Source organism: Heterocephalus glaber, unplaced genomic scaffold (assembly GCF_053883595.1).
Source record: "Heterocephalus glaber isolate CG9 unplaced genomic scaffold, H.glaber_assembly_v1.0 deba00001561, whole genome shotgun sequence".
In the NCBI taxonomy this organism is placed as follows: Eukaryota; Metazoa; Chordata; class Mammalia; order Rodentia; family Bathyergidae; genus Heterocephalus; species Heterocephalus glaber.
The window spans coordinates 3,314,100-3,330,695 of record NW_028258349.1 but is presented as its reverse complement, the minus strand read 5'-3'; the positions used below and the strand labels follow the sequence as shown (position 1 = coordinate 3,330,695).

Here is a 16,596-nt window from a genome sequence, read left to right as displayed (position 1 = left end):
AGAAGCAGCAGCTCTACTCTGAGTTTCAGAGAAAAGGAGTAGTAGCTGACGATGTTCCTTTCATAGGACCAGCCCATTTCCTTAGCAATTTGAGTTTTCAAAAGGACAGGGTCAGACAAATGTAAAAGTCGTTGTGTGTAAGCAAAATGAAGAAAGTAAGGGATATATTATGAAGTGCTAGCTCCACTGTCATGTAATCCTGACAAAGCTCAATCTTTCCATGGCTCAACGTATCGCCATCAAACAATTCTCTCGATGGATAAAAGCACAGAGTGCCTTAAGTTCTCGAGGTAACATGCAGAGGTACAATAAAAATGATGAATCAGGGCATGGCGGGGTGAATTTTCATAACAGAGGAAGAGAGCATGTGAAACCATATGAAACAAGTTCACTGAATTCTGCCTTAAAATTAATGAGCAGGTTATATCCCTCCAAAAAGGGAAAAATTACAGATTACACAGACCAAAAGGACTTCTTGGAAGAATACCTCAAACTGGTTCCCTAGTGGGGAACAAATTATAAAAGAATATACTATCCACAATTCCAATCAAACTCTTTCCCTAAGATGTTAGTCAATTTCATGAGCTTCCAGGGACTCACGAAATGCAAAGGAAAAATTCTTTTATGCTAACTTCACACAAAAATGCCTGATATAAACAAATGTTCAGGTACCATCTAAACACGTGAAAATAGCCTGGATTTTCTGGCCAAACTCTTCACACAGCTTTTCACCCCATTCCAGCCTATAAAACTACTTCCTCGACTCTTAAGCAAAAACTGTTTATAAAGATTCACTGTCTCTTATTCCTGAAACCTAGAATTTGGCCCTTCTTAAATTCTAAATTTTCTTCAATGTTCCCCTTTTAGCTTCTTACCTCACCCAGTCATTTGGGTCTAGATTTACAGCCAACTATCAGCCAGATTTTCTGCCTGTATCATTTCATTTCAAACAATAATCTGCTAGTCGTTTGCTATACCCGTTATTTGAATAAGATTCCTTGGGGCCTAAGAGGAGTTTCCCTTTGAACCTTATCTAGGGTAAAATCTCAATCTGCTTTACAACTTTCTAATACAACAGATCAAATAAATTCATTATAATTTCATTTATCTTTACCTTCCCTCCTTTTACAAAAACTTGCTAATGTTCCACTATCATCACAGTACCATAGAATGTTAGAGCAGATACAATAAACATTATTCAGCTCAAGAAAACACAACTACTAAAAAAAAAGAAAAAAAGAGAGAGAGAACACAGCTACTGCAGAGGTACACAGATATTCCTTGATTTACAATGGGGTTTATGTCCCAATAAACCCACTGTAAATTGAAAATATCCTAAGTTGAAAATACATTTTATATACCTAACCTACTGAACATCACACATTGTCAACACAGTACAGTATTAGTTGTTTATCCTTGTGATCAGGTGGCTAACTGAGAGCTGTGAGTTCTGCGGCCGCCCAGCATTTGCTGTGCATATATTGTACCATATGGCTAGCCTGGAAAAAGATCAAAATTAAAAGTTTAAATTCAGTTTCTACTGAATGTGTATTCACTTTCACACCATTGTAAAATTAAAAAATCGTGGGCTGGGGATTTAGCTCAGTGGTTTTGCTGCCTGCTGCGCAAGTGCAAGGACCCGAGTTCGATCCCCGGTACCAAAAAAAAAAAATTAAAAAATCTTTCAGCCAGGGGTAATCTGTAATAGAAGGCACAGCCCTTGACACTTGGCCTTGTTTCCTTTCCACTATACACCCATCACCTTCCAATCTTCCTCTTCTTGAAGGTTATACAAATAACCAGTATATCCTTTCTCCAAGCATAAAACATTTCCATCATTTAAGCAGCTGTTGAAATTTGTCTACTTTCTAGACAACTTTTTAGGTTCATCTCACTAAAAGTCGAATTATAATTAGCCTTCAAATTATATTCCCTAGATGAATTTATATTTACTTATATCCTATGTAAAGCCCTGACATCCCAATCTCAAAACTGTTACCAAACAACAAGATTTGTTATAATAATTTTTAAGACTAACTAGACAAATAATCTAGATACCCACTAATGAGTGATTAAACACAGAGTAGCACACCCACCAATGCTATAACATGTATGTCATGCGTAAGCACGAGATGCTTTTACCGTTTGATATAGAAAGATTTCCAAAACATAATATATACAAAAGCAAAGGTGTATACATATAATTACCCCATTTATTAGGGGTACTATATATGTACATACTTAGGTACATGAATATAGTAAAAAGGGAATGGGGGTGGCCGAGGTGGGATACACCTATAAGCCCAGCACTTAGAAGGCTGAAGTAGGAAGACTGCAAGTTCAAATCCAGCCTGGGCTGCATAGCAAATGCCTGGCCAGCCTGGATTTAGACAGCAAAACTCTATCTCAAAACAACAACAATAAAAGGGGACTGGAAGTGTTCAAAATTACTGACAATGGTGACTAATAGCTAGAAAAATGGGAATGGGTGTTATGAGGAAGCATTTACATTTTGGCCATGTACTTTATTATCCAAATCTCTTAAAATGTATCTGCTTATTACAAGAGTAATAAAAATAAAAATCACTAAAATAATTATAATGGTAGCTACAATTTAATCAGTTTCACTAATGGTGCTTGCAACATTTGATGCTAGGGCATCAAATGTACATATCAATAATCCTCAGAGAAACCCCCGTAAAAGGAAGGAGATATACTGAGGTTTAGAAGATTACTGTATACAGATCATAATTAGTAGTGTCTGAGTTCCTCTGCCTGTGTTCAAACAAAATGCTATGTTTCTCCTATGACATCACACAGCTAAAATATAACATACTCACGAAGCTCAAATTCATGCACAAATGAGCTGTGGTATGACAGGACTCTACTATAGCTATCAATATTTCTGTTCAAGATTCATCATTTGATTTTGTTTCTATATGCAACTGAACTGAAAATTTATAGGATCATATCCTCTAGTCTTCCTGTGGGTAGGATGAATGACACCTAATTAAAGGCAAGCTTAAGATCATCAAGTTATTAAATCCCACATATAACTGAACCTTGTTTCAAAAATGAAGGCAAAATATTTCACTGCTGAGAAAGACACAAGAAGTAAGGAATTCTCCTGAACCATACACTCACTACCTCTTATCATAGGCACAAAGGCACTTATTCTGAGGGACTTGAGAGCTGAGCATTACTAGGACACATGAAATATTTTCAAGACCAAGGGATAGAGAGCTTTAAAGATATTATTACTATACTTACGAAGCTGGCCGATCTTGTCTCAGGTCGATGGTAAAGACAACTGCATCTTCACCTGCAGACAGGAACGTACAGGGAGAGTCTGGTTCCAGGGCCAACTGAAAGAGAAAAGGGGGAAAGAATGAGGTTTCTAAGGATTAGAATTAGAAATAGTCAAGTTCACTTCTTTTTTTTTGGTACTGGGGATCAAACTCAGAACCTTGTGCTTTCGAGGCAGGCACTGGAACCACTGCGCTAAATCCCCAGCCCAATAATTCAAATCCAGTATATTTTCTTTTTTTTGATACCAGAGATTGAACTCAGAACCACTGAGCTAAATCCCTGGCTCAAGTTCACTTCTTTACTTTTATGAAAGGCTACAATGAAAATGTCTCAGGAAGAGAAATGTCTGCCTTTTTTGTTGTTGTTGTAAAATTCCAGAGAAGATACTTTAAGTACCACTTGCTCTTCTGTGTAAATTATTCAGTCTGTTTATTCTGTACAAGTCAAAGGACAGATGATTTGCTATTTTAACAAATCCTTTCGGGATTTAAAATATCAGCTCTTACGAGTTCATTTTCAAAATCAATTCCACACCTTGAGGTATGGAGAGAAATGGTGCCCTTTCTTTCCCTTTATGTTAGTTCTAAAAATTAGTTATCTAGAGTATTGGGTGTAGGCTTACGAATCACAGATGAATTTCACTTTTCCAGAGCCATATGGACTAGAAAGGATACTCTAGGTCCATCTATACATTTTCTTAAGGTCTGTAAAACAAGGTACCATCTCTTTTCATGGCATGGAAAAACACAATGCCTACTCTGAGAATGGGGAGCTCATAGCTCCTCACTGGCTACCCCGAAGACTATCTGGCCTATATTCCCAACTCTAAATAGGGTTTCCAGAAATAGTGCTATTTGTGAGCTGAGAGTTGTAAGCAGGAAAGTTGGGAGTTCTTACAGATGAGGAACCAACTACTAGTGCCTTGGAATTGTGAAAATTGTTTTAAAAATTAAATTTCAGGGGTTTGGAAAGCATAGGAGACCTTAAGGATCTCCAACCAAACAGAGCTCAGCTTAGGGGGTAGATACAGTCAAGTGAATGTTACAAGTACATGATCTGGGTAATCTCTGAAATACTTATCTTCCAAGAAGTTTAGGTTGGCTATTTTTGTTCCTTTCTTAACTATAATTCTTAGGACTGAAAGACACAAGGCAGATAACCACAATAAAGGGGACGTGACAGGCAGAGATAAGAGGATATTAGCTGAAATCCACAGATGGATATAATCATTACGTATATCTAAAATATACCAATAAATTAAAAAATTCAAATAAAAAAAGAAATCCACAGATGGTATGGATTCACAAACTGAAGCAAAGGCTAACCTTGTGGGATGCTCCTTTGTGCTGCGCCACACGCTTTGTATTCTTGCAGCACTGTGTGGCAGACAGTTCTGCTACCCGAACCTGTCCATCCCGGGCACACATGGCCAGGGTGGAATCTCCACTGTTGGGAAGGAACTTGGCCTGTGGGAAGAATGAAAAAAGGTTGCACACAAAAGAAATTGAAGAAGTGAATCTGAGAGTGAAGAATGTAATGATCCCAGTTCACCCCTTTTCTTGCATGATAGCTACATACAATTTTCATGCTCTTGTACAGATGGCTAAGCCCAATTTCTCCCAGGGGTTAAAAACAGAAAAGTAAAGAAAAGACTTCCTCTGATGTGTGAGAGCATTTTGGTTGATTCTAGAAGGTTGAACTGATATATCATTAAATGCTCAGGTGAACTACAAATGTACCTAATAGGGCAGAAAAATAAGGAATAAAGGAAAATCTGTCTTTAACAGCAGTAAACATCACTATGCCAAAAATGAAAAGGAAATTAGGGATGAATGTTGGGGCAGAAAAGAGAACATGTTTAGGGATAAATAGCTAGCATCAATATGGAGAATGGGTCTGAATAAAATCTCCTCAGAACAGTAATATTAGCTAGGGCCAGGGATTTAGCTCAGTGGTTACAATGCCTGCCTTGCAAGCGCAAGGTCCCAAGTTCGATCCCTGGGTACCAAGAAAAAAAAAAAAAGTAATATTAGCTAATTTTTTTTTGTTATTTAATCTTCATAACCCTGAATGTTTAGACCCAATTTTATAGATATAGTTATAGATATAACTGAAAACACAGGTTAACCTTCCCAAGCTCACATAGCTATTAAGTGGAAAGGCCAGGGTTTGAACCCAGGCAGAGTGGTTCAAGAGCCTGTGCTTTTACACTATACTGTCTCCTACTAACACATCTACAATACCTCCCTGATGAGTGCCAGGCATTCTACCTATAGTAGGACTTCTGACAGCCCTTATGGTCAAGAAAACAAAAGACTGCCATGGGTCTTTCTACGTCATTAAGGAAGCCAACGTGGGGTTAAGTCCTGATGTGTGATTCTTAGCACAACTCATTACCAGCTCCTCTCTACGCAGCAGCTCAGATTGTGTAACTCATGCCCAATTCTCAGTTATGCTTCCTTGCCTTACCTGGAAGACATTACTTTTGTGACCACTCTCAAAGTCAAGCACTGGCTGCCGCCGCACCCAATCCCACACCACCACCTTCAGGTCATCGCTGCCACTGGCCAGCCAGGTGCCGCGCTGGTTAAAGTGCAGGGTGTTGACACAACCGGTATGGCCCTCAAGCCCATGCTGCAAGCGGAAACGCTGTACAAAGACTCTTGCTCCACAAGCCTCATACACAAAGCGAGCACTTGAGCCCAGTGCCCGCTCCCGAAGGGCAGGAAGGGCTTGCCAGCGAGGTCTTGGCAGGGCTGTTGTCTCTGAGGACACCCAGTCTTCCAGGGCCCGCTCATCATCTGATGAGTCCTGGTCACGGCTGGCCCGCTTGCGCTGTACACGGCGCCGAGGATGTTCTTCTTCCTCCTCTTCTTCCTCTTCCTCGGAGCGGTCATGAACTCGGCTTTCATCATTGATGGAGTAATGACCAGTGTCCTCCATACTGTCAGAGTCCTTTTCTTCACCTGAGCTCTCCATGTCTGTGCCACGACTTTCTGTGCTGGTACGGTTGGGGCCACCTTCATCCCCAGTCAAACTCAAACTCAAGTCTGAGGCCTCCACTTCAATGCCTGAGGATGTCTCCCTCCCCTCTTCTGCTCCAGACATCTCCTCTGGACTGCTAGATAGGCTTCCTGCACATTAATGAAGAATGGAAGGGGAAAATTGGGAAATATGATTGGGACTGCGATCAGAAGGATTTCCCACTGTAGTCTAAGAAACCATCATATCGAAAAACCAAGAAATAAATTTCAGGCAAAGTGTTTCCATTAAAAATGTTTATAAAGAGTAAGCTTCTGAAACTGGCATTTGCCTGTAATCCTGGCTATTGGGAGGCTTCGGCAGGAAGAACATGAGTTTGATGTCACCTGGGCAATTTAAGATGAGAACATATTTAAGAAAAAGATGGTTGGGGGGGGACTGGGGATGTAGCTCAGTGGTAGAAAAGGAAAAAATAAAGTTAACTGTTGTTTGTTTTTTGTTTTGTGTTTTGGTACCAGGGATCAAACGGAGGACCCTGCGTTTGCAAGGCAGGAGTGGTGCCACTGAGCTAAATTCCCGGCCCTGTTGTTTGTTTTTTGAGACAAAGTCTCACGATATAGTTTAGGCTGGTCTTGAACTCACTATGTAGCACAGGTGCCACCATGCCCAGCCCTTAAAAAAATTACCTCTTAAGAGGAAAATCTTATAAAGGACAACAAATTGAAAAGATCAAAACCACACACAAAGACACTTCAACAAAAGTGAAGAACTGCAGAATAAACTAAAATGATATTAAGAGCTGGATGTGGTAGGACACTCTGGGAGACTGAGGCAGAAAGATTACAAGTTTGGAACCAGCCTGAGCAACTTAGTAATAATGTCTCAAAAATAAGAGAGAAGAAAAGAAACAAGAAAAAAGAAGAAAAGAAAAAAAGCGGGGGAAGGGAGAGGAGGGAAAGAAAAGTTTTAAAAGGGCTGTAGATGTAGCTTAGTAAGGAAGTCCTGAGTTCAATCCCCCACACTGCAACAAAATTCTCAAGAGACAAAGCTTTGGCATACTGTATGAAAGTACGCCTAATCCAACTAGGTGTTTTGTTGGATGGCATCCATTAAGTACAGCAAATAATTAAACTGTAAGAAAATCTCCAGCCAGTGCTAGCACAGCTATCTTCTTAGAGAAAGATGGAAAATAACTGATTTAAATCACTTCAACTTACGGATACAGAGTTAGGCCATTTTCTACTTCAAAAAAACATCTCCATCTCCTGCTGCCTAAATGCTGTTTTTTTCCCATAAGTTCCTAATACTCATAAAGAAAGAGAGTTGAAGGGATTTTTAAGTAGGGAATTGTAATCACTTGGTATGGATTCTTGCTCACCTTTTGGTAGTGAACATATTCAGACATACTTCCATTAGTTTTGTTAGTCACGTATTTTTAGTCTCTTTACTGAGACACAGTTTTATCAGGAAGCATACACAAAATTTTGTTGTTGTTGTTGTTTTCTTGCTATGTAGTTCAGGCTGGGCTTGAACTCACCATGTACCCCAGACTGGCCTTGAACTTGCGGCAGATCAACCTGCTTCTGCCTCCCCAGTGCTGGGATTACAGGCATGTGCTACCATGCCTGGCAACATACACAAGATTGATGAAAAACAGACCTATGCTAGTGGTACCTGAGAAGAAAAGTTCAGTGTATTCTTCGTTTATTATGTTGGTGGTTAAATAATTAGGTGACTACAATTAGAAACTCCATTCTTTTATCTAACACCAACCAAATCATATTCCAATGAGCACTTGGCAATGTTCTAGAGTTAACACAACCACGATTTCCTACCTAAGGTCAAGGTATGGAGAAAGGAAGGAGAGAAGGCATTGTAAGTAAACACAGCCTGCTCACTGCCTCTCCTCAGGATGACTTCAAATTCTATTCTGCCAGAAGTAAAAGCTGTTAGGAAAGGCAGACCAGCTGTATGATTCTAGTATAAGATATTCCACTCCGATACTGATGTTTAAGGATTCAAACTAGAGCACCTTACTGTCTAGTTATCTGGATTAGAGCAGTAATTTGTGACAATCACTAAAGCAATGGGATCCCTTTTCAATGAACTCTTAGGCAAAAGCCAACACAGAAAACAGATAAACAATACAAGTGCTTAGTTTCAAGTAATAACAGAAGGATGAGCGACACAAAAGCACCTCAACTAAGTGTGAAGACAACTGGGCTAGGAGCCAGGAAACAATTAAAAAATACACACAGAGAGGGCCAGGGATTTAGCTTAGCGGTTCTGCCGCCTGCCTCACAAGCGCAAGGTCCCGAGTTGGATCCCTGGGACCAAAAAAAAAAGCAAACTCTTAAAAAATACACACAGAGGGGCTGGGGATTCAGCTCAGTGGTTCCAGAGCCTGCCTTGCAGGCGCAAGGTCCTGAGTTCGATCCCCGGTACCCAAAAAAACCCCCCAAAATACACACAGAAATCTGAACCTAGGAACTATATTTGCTAAAACTGAGAAGTTTAATAGATGGAGTTTTTTGGTTTTTTTTTTTCTTTGGTACCTGGGATCAAACTTGGGACCTTGTGCTTGTGAGGCAGGCGGCGGAACCACTGAGCTAAATCCCCGGCCCATAGGTGGGGTGTTTTAAAAATGAAATTGGGTTGAGCCTCGGAATGGAGAGAAGGGATGAAAATACCACAGCTGGGCTGGGGATTTAGCTCAGTGGTTGCACTGCCTGCCTCGCAAGCTCAAGGACCTGAGTTCGATCCCCGGTACCAAAAAAAAAAAAGAAAATACCACAGCTAACAGGTCTGTGGTGAGAAGGAAAAATTAAACATCAAAATCCCTAAAATTTATTGTTAGAATTATGATTAACAATTCAGACTCTAGAGGCCATTCTGGCCATTAATATAAGGGCCAAAGTGTATCACAAGCTCAGCAAGAGGGCCCCAATAGTCAATGACCAAAATCTAGCTCAGGAGTTGGCAAATTTTTTCTGCAAAGGGCCAGATAATAAAAATGTTAGGCTTTGTAGACCATGTGGGACTGTCACAACTACTCAATCCCATTAGCATAAAAGCAACTTCACCAACACTAAAACAACTCATAGATACTACATACATGAATTGGCATGACTACATTCTAATAAAACTTAACAAAAAATAAGTGGGAAGCTGGCTTTGGCTTGTAGGTTAAAGTTTGCCAATTCCTGACATAGTTAATAGCCAATCTTCAAATTAATAGTATACGTCAGGTTTCTCCAGAACCCTGTGCCTTTCAACTAAACCCAGTGAAAAGAAAAGGGAAGGAGGGAGGAAAAGGAAAAGGAGGGAAGAAAGGTAAGAAGAATTCCACTTGGTTTGGTTTGTAACTTCCTCCAGTGGCAGTGGCAGGGGATCAGGGGTGGGGGTGAGGTTCATTTGAACCCTGGGCCTCATGTTCTACCACTGAGTTAAATTCCTAGGCCAGTAACTTCCTCTTATGATCTAATATCTCTATCAAACTATTACCTACCATGGAAAAAAACCGCTTAATATAAATACTGGGGAACCTCATCTTCCTCCAAATTCCCCTGTTCCTACCACCCACTGGATCTTATTTTGCTTCTTTATTAACAGAATTTTCTAGGTCCTGGCCACCTTTACAGCCTTTCAGAATTTCAAACCATTTGACCTCTTAGAAGCACACCTGTCTTACTGATCTTCTAAAAACATCAGATAAAATTTGAAGAAGCCAAAGTACCAGATAACCCAAGATGTTTCCAGTGTAGTTTCCCATACTCAAAACAACACAGGAAAAGTTCCTTCCCTCCACTAATATCCAGGTTTCCACTCTATCCTGGGGGGAGGAGGAGGACCTCAGCTGATAGTAAAAATAGCTTCATCTTCATTTTGGCCCCTTACCATTAGCTAAGTCTGTTCTATCATCTGTGCTGCTCCCTTTGCTGGACATCTTGAATGATGTTTACTGTAAGCAGCCTGCATTTGGGAGGAAGAAAATGAAATAATTAGAAAAACCACCTGGGAAAGACAACAAAAAGGACAAGAAGATTTAACAATGTACAAGCATTGTCAATTTTATAAAAATTGTGTGTGTTTAACAGGACTTTTCAGCTGCTGAAAAGCACATCAGATCCCCTCCCCCAATATCAAATTCCACAGAGGGATATATATTTTTGGGAGATTAACTGCTATCTTTTTACCTTATTGAGTAACTGGCAGTGCTTCTTTTTCAGATAGGAAAGAGGAAACTGAAATAAAACCTGGAACAGCAGGCACATATCAAGTGACAGGTACTGCAAGCAAGGAACCTCAATACAGAAAGCTAGCTTCAGCACTGCCCTCTAGGCAAGAATCTTCCCTTCTAAATGACAGTCTCATGTACCAACAAACACCGTAAAAGTTGTTTCACAACATGAAGAGGTGAGTCAGATTCTGAGTATTATTTTCCACACAAATCAACAGAGAAGAAACCAAACTTTTGGTAAGAGCCTGTGCTTTATGTCCACTCAAATGTCCAGTTTCAAGCTTATTATAGGCACAGATACTAAGAATTGTACGAAGTAGAACTAGAATGTAATCTCAGGAGCACCTAACCCCTAAGAAAGAATCTTAATATTCTCTCCCTCTCTGGATTAATAGTCAGTGATCAAGTGGAAAGGTAGGGAAGCTGCTTTCATATAATAGCAAACATTATTTCACCTTACTCCACCAACTTTCACCAGACTTATCTTTCTGGCAAAGTCCTAACTGGGAACCAGGGTATCTAGCTTATTTCTATTATGCCGCTATCACCCCCCCACCCCCCCACCCCCCACTGCCACCTCCAGCAAATTCCAAAGAGCAAAGAATAATATTATTCAGACCAGAATCTTGTTAAGCCCTTTCAGTGCCTTGGACAAAGGGCAATGGGTAAAAGACAAAGTATGATTATGACTCCAGTTCTTGTACCCAGGCACACTGGCCTCTAATCTTTCAACAGCCCTTTCATTCCCATAACAAATATCCCAGAAACAGCCCCATCCTTATCCTTAACCCCTACTTTCATCTACCAAAATCTACACTGTTCATAAAAGCTGTCATCTGCCAAGAGACAGCTGCTCAAAGACTGCTCACAGTAGGCCAAGATGGGGGAGTAAAACTACCACAAGAACACAGCTGAGGGTGAATTTGAGGAAGGGACACCTGGAAGGGTGACTATGGAAGACAATGACAAACAGATGTGTGAAGTCACATAAAGAAAAACTGAGGAGCTGTTTGCAGAACAGGCTCTTTTCCTCCTCTTTCTTTGATGTTTGTATTTCTACACAGCATTTCTCAGGCACTTGCTTTTTTCTTTCAATAGTCTCTGTTTAGATTCTTTAGCATCTCAGCAGTATCTTCCCCCTCATCTAGGGCTCAAAATTAATTACTTGCAAAATCCTATGAATTAAGGAAAATGATTGTACTTCTCTGGCAGGATTAAAAACTATGGTCATAAGTAGACCTCTGTATCATGGTCAAAGGGGAACAGATTTGATGTTTTCCCACTTCCATAATTAAAACTGTCTACCATACCATACTTCTCACCCCACTCTTATCCACTCCCAGAGAATTTAAAAAAGCAGCTCCAGAGAAACTTTCTCAAAACTAATTATTAACTTCTAGAGGAACCCAGACCACCTGAATTTGAGTCAGAACTGCTTTAAAAAAACAAATTTGCTTTCCCAGCCTCCATGACCAGGAAGAACCAAAACCTAAATTACCCACTTCTGAGAAGTAGGGAAAAAGAGAGCCATGAGGTTCAACTCATACCTAGAGGTTATAGAAGAGTCTTTTAGGGAATCTGGCTTAAGGTACTTTCAAGAAGGAAATTTCTAAGCTGAGAGCTGTCTTGTTACAAAAACCTGTAATCTCTGCTCTTGGGAGACTGAAGCAGAAGGGTCAAAAGTTTAAATCCCACCCAAGCAAATTAGCTCAAAACAAAACAAGACAGGGGATATAGGTAAGTGCACAGGCCCTGAGTTCAATCCCCACCAAACAAACAAACCAAATTTCTTTGAGGAAAACAGTTGAATTTACTGTAAATTCAGAAAAAGAAAACTCTATAAATGCTTACATCAACCATATTTGGTCACACCATTAGCATATTTGTTTCTTTGTTTGGTTTTGGTTTTTTGAGACAGGGTCTCTCTTTGTAGTACAGGCTGGCCCTGAACTCAGTATGTAGCCCAGGATGGCCTGGAACTCATGGCAATCCTCCTGCCTCAGCCTCCCGAGTGCTGGGAATACAGGAGTACTCCAGAACATCTGGCAGCCATTAGTGTATTTTATGCTCCTGATGAGCTATTTAATTATCCCTGGACTTCATTTTCTCTATAAAATAACAGGTTGAATGTACCTAATCCAAAAATCCCAATGCCCCCAAATCTGAAACTTGTTAAGCACTGACATGACATTCAAAAAGTTTCAGATTTCACGGGCCAGGGATTTAGCTCAGTGGTTTCACTGCCTGCTGCGCAAGCGCAAGGACCTGAGTTCGATCCCTGGTACCAAAAAAAAGTTTCAGATTTCAGAGCATTTTTTTCATATTAGGGATGTTGAACAAGTCTATACAAATATTTCAAAATTTGAAAAATAATGAAATGTGAGACACTTCCAGTCCCAAGCATTTCAGATACGGGATATTCAAGCAACAGTAATTCCACAGATGCTGTAAATAAGCACAATTTTATGCTAAAACTTCTGCAAAATGATACTCTAGGGGCTGGTGATGTAGCTCAGTGGCACCCTGCCTGCCTGGCAGGTGCAAGGTCCTGAGTTCAATCCCTGGTATGCGGTGGGGTGGGGGGGAATGCTCTGGAACAGTGGCCTCCAAACTTTATGAACCTCTCTCAGTAAAAATTTTGAGAATTCCAATAGGTAGGAACACACACGCAGTCAATTCACATTAAATATTAACTTTTCTAGAATACCAAATACATATTTCAACATTATTTTTTTATATCCCACCAGATTATCTTGCATATCCCTAAGTATATTATATATTAGTTCCCGGCTACTGTGCCTCCTCATGATAGGGTGTATTTTTATTTTTATCTCCCTTGTTACTCAGCCCAAACTTGCTCTGCAGAGCTCGTTTTTCCCCTTGCCCTTCTGTTTCCTTCTTACCTTTAATAAATGTAAAACTTTGCCACGGTTTAAAAAAAAAGGATATTAGTTCTCACTAATATTTCCCACCTAAAATTCACATGTTGAAGCCTTAACTCCCTATGTAATAGTATTTAGGGATAGGACCTTTGGGATATAATTAGGTTTTGATGACATCATATAAGTGGGGCCCTCAAGAAAGCTTTAGTACCCTCAAGAAAGCTTTAGATCCCAGAGAGTTCTCCTTTTCTCTCATGCCACATAAGAACACAGCAAGAAGGGTGATCTCTACAAAACAGGAAACAAAAGAAAAACACCTTCACTGAAACCAATTATGCTGGGACTTTGATCTTAGACTTTTAGCCTCCAGAACCATGAGACAATAAATCTCTGTTGTTTGAACCACCAGTCTTTGGCATTTATTATGGCACCCCAAGCAGTTACAAGACAATGTCCAAATTAAAGCAGGTGGAGATACTGTAATTGTGGTCCAGGACTCAAATAAAGGAGCTGCCCTAGAATATCTTCTATTCATGAAAGAATATAATTATTTTATAATCTGAGGCTAGGGACCACATTTGATTCAAACCCAAACTACAGTATCTTCTTCACTGTTTAGTATATTATATAACCAACAAATCTACTATCTTATGATGATGAATTTCCAAGCAAAATCCAGTCTAGAGCAAACTATGCTGAAGTAGGAAGAGCTGATGAGCTCACTGCCCCACGTGGCTGGTGTTGAATTAATTAGCTCTATTGCCTGTACTCTAAAAATAACCATAACCTCTGCCAAACTGAAGGTTAAAGAGCAAACTGTGGATGATGGTGGAAAAAAGACTCAGGTATCATAATTTCACTAACAAATTCCTGTAACCTACTTTTTTATGTCTTAATAAAAATGAGGCCTCAAAATTTTTAACCAACTGCATGATAAAAATCTTAACTACATGGGCTAGGGATTTAGCTCAGTGGTGCTGCTGCCTGCCTTGAAAGCACAAGGTCCTGAGTTCAATCCCCAGTACCAAAACAAAACAAACAACAACAACAAAAAAATCTTAACAACCAAGCAGAAGAGGAATTAATATGTTAAATAAGGAGACTTTGTAAAACAGGTACCAAGTTTCTCTTGTTTAAAAGTCATGGGGGATGGGCCGGGGATTTAGCTCAGTGGTTTCTCCACCTGCTGCGCAAGCGCAAGGACCTGAGTTCAATCGCAAAAAAACAAAAACAACAACAACAAAAAAATCATGGGGGTTGCTTTTTTACCCAATACTCAATGAAAAATCTATACAAGAGAACATGTATGCTAGTACAGTTGGGCATCCCAATGCAAAAAAAACCACAAAAAACTAAACTAAAAAACCCAAACGTGTAAGTTGCACAATATACAAAAATCAATTCAAAATGGATTGTAGGCTGGGGGTATTAACTTAATGGTAGAGCATGTGCTTAATGTGCAAAAGTCCTTGAGTTCAATTGCAGGACCCAATAAATAAATAGATATACAGATAAATAGATCATAGACCTAAGTATGTAAATTAAAACACTTTCCAAAAGAAAAAGAGATAATCTTTGTGACCTCCAGTTAGGCAACTATTCCTTAGACTTTTTTTTTTTTGGTACTGGGAATGGAACTCAGGGCCTCGTGCTTGCCAGGTAGGCAGTATGCTGCTGAGCTACATCCCCGGCCCAGCAACTACTCCTTAGAATAGAACACAACCACAAAAGAAAAATTAACTGAACTTATCAAAATTAAAATTTCTTCAAGAGACTTAAGAATGAAAAGCTGCAGACTAATGTCTGCAAACATTTTTGATAAATGACAGTAACCAGAATATATTTTAAAGCTCTTACAACTAATAATCTCTTGAAAGGGTTCTCAATATTATTAGTAATTAGGGAAATACAAATTGAAATCACAGTAAAAATCTAGCTGGGGATATGGCTTAGTGGTGCTGCACCTGCCTGGCAAGTGCAAGCTCCTGAATTTGATCCCTCTGTACTGCAAAAAACAAACAAACAATCTACTGGACACCTATTAGAATGATAAAAAATTTTAAATAAACTGGGCATGGTAGCACACGCCTGTAATCCCAGACCAGAACTCTGGGAGGCCGAGGCAGGAAGATCACAAGTTTGAGCCTATCCTGGTCAAACCTAGCAACTCAATGAAACTTTGTCTCAAAATAAAATTATCATAATAAAAAGGGCTGGAGATGTGCCATAGTGTGAAGACCCTATGTTCATTGCCCAGTATTACAACAATAGTTAATTAATTTAAAATAGTGAGGAAATTTTACTTTATATCAAATACCAACAAGAACTGGAGCACTACAACACTCATATACTGGTGAGAAAAATGCAGAATGATATGGCCAATTTGGAAAAATTTTGGCAGTTTCCTACTAAAACAAACTTACCCACGAATGTCACATTATGTATCCCCTTAAAAATGTATATCCATGGGGCCAGGATTTAGCCTGCCTTGCAAGCGCAAGGTCAGGAGTTTGACCCCTAGTACCAAAAGAAAAAATGTATATCCACAAAATTTACAAACCTATAGGCAAATGTTTCAGCAGTTTTACTTATATATTCATTTTTTTAAAATGGAAATGACCAAATGTTCTTTAGCTGGGGCACAGTTAAACATACTGTGGAATGTCCACATAGTGGAATACTTCAGGGCAATAAAAAATGAACTACTAATACCAGCAGCAACATTGGGAGATCTCAGATGTTATACTAAGAGCAAAAAAAGATCATGCTCCAAACAGCTATGTAATATATGATTCCATTTATGGTATTTTCTGGAGAAGATAAAACTACAAGATAGAAAGTGGTTGCCAGGGGAGTGAACTGACTAAAAGAACATAAAAAATGTTTTGAAAGAACATAAATGTTCTGTTTCAATTACAAAAGTGTTAGCTTTAGTATTTGTTTTTGGTACTGGGATCGAACTTGGGACCTTGCCCTTGCAAGGCAGGCACCAGAACTACTGAGCTAAATTGCCGGCCCACAAAGGTGTTAAATGACTACGCATTTGTCAGAATTTGAAGGTCATCATAAAAAAGGATAAATTTTACTGTATGTAAATTATACCTCAATAAATGTAGTCTAAAGAAATAAGATGAAAAAAAGAAAATGGGAGATCTGTGAGGGAATAAATCATGCAAATGGTGA

General features: G+C 39.4%; 1 protein-coding gene across 11 annotated transcripts in view; it reads right to left on the bottom strand.

The window, feature by feature from the left end:
• The window catches only part of Dcaf8 (DDB1 and CUL4 associated factor 8), a 45,273-nt gene that overhangs the window by 17,299 nt on the left and 11,378 nt on the right, over positions 1-16,596 (bottom strand). For 7 of the 11 annotated variants that reach the window (XM_087190936.1, XM_087190934.1, XM_087190938.1 and 4 more), the window contains 4 exons: positions 10,189-10,263; positions 5,779-6,443; positions 4,635-4,775; positions 3,271-3,365 (listed from right to left, as the gene is read on the bottom strand). In XM_087190936.1, the coding sequence (XP_087047062.1) occupies positions 3,271-3,365; positions 4,635-4,775; positions 5,779-6,443; positions 10,189-10,237 (950 nt within the window). In that variant the 5' untranslated portion in view covers positions 10,238-10,263. The remainder of the gene's footprint in view (positions 1-3,270; positions 3,366-4,634; positions 4,776-5,778; positions 6,444-10,188; positions 10,264-16,596) is intronic. The other 4 variants (XM_087190941.1, XM_087190937.1, XM_087190939.1 and 1 more) reach the window with 1 other exon arrangement.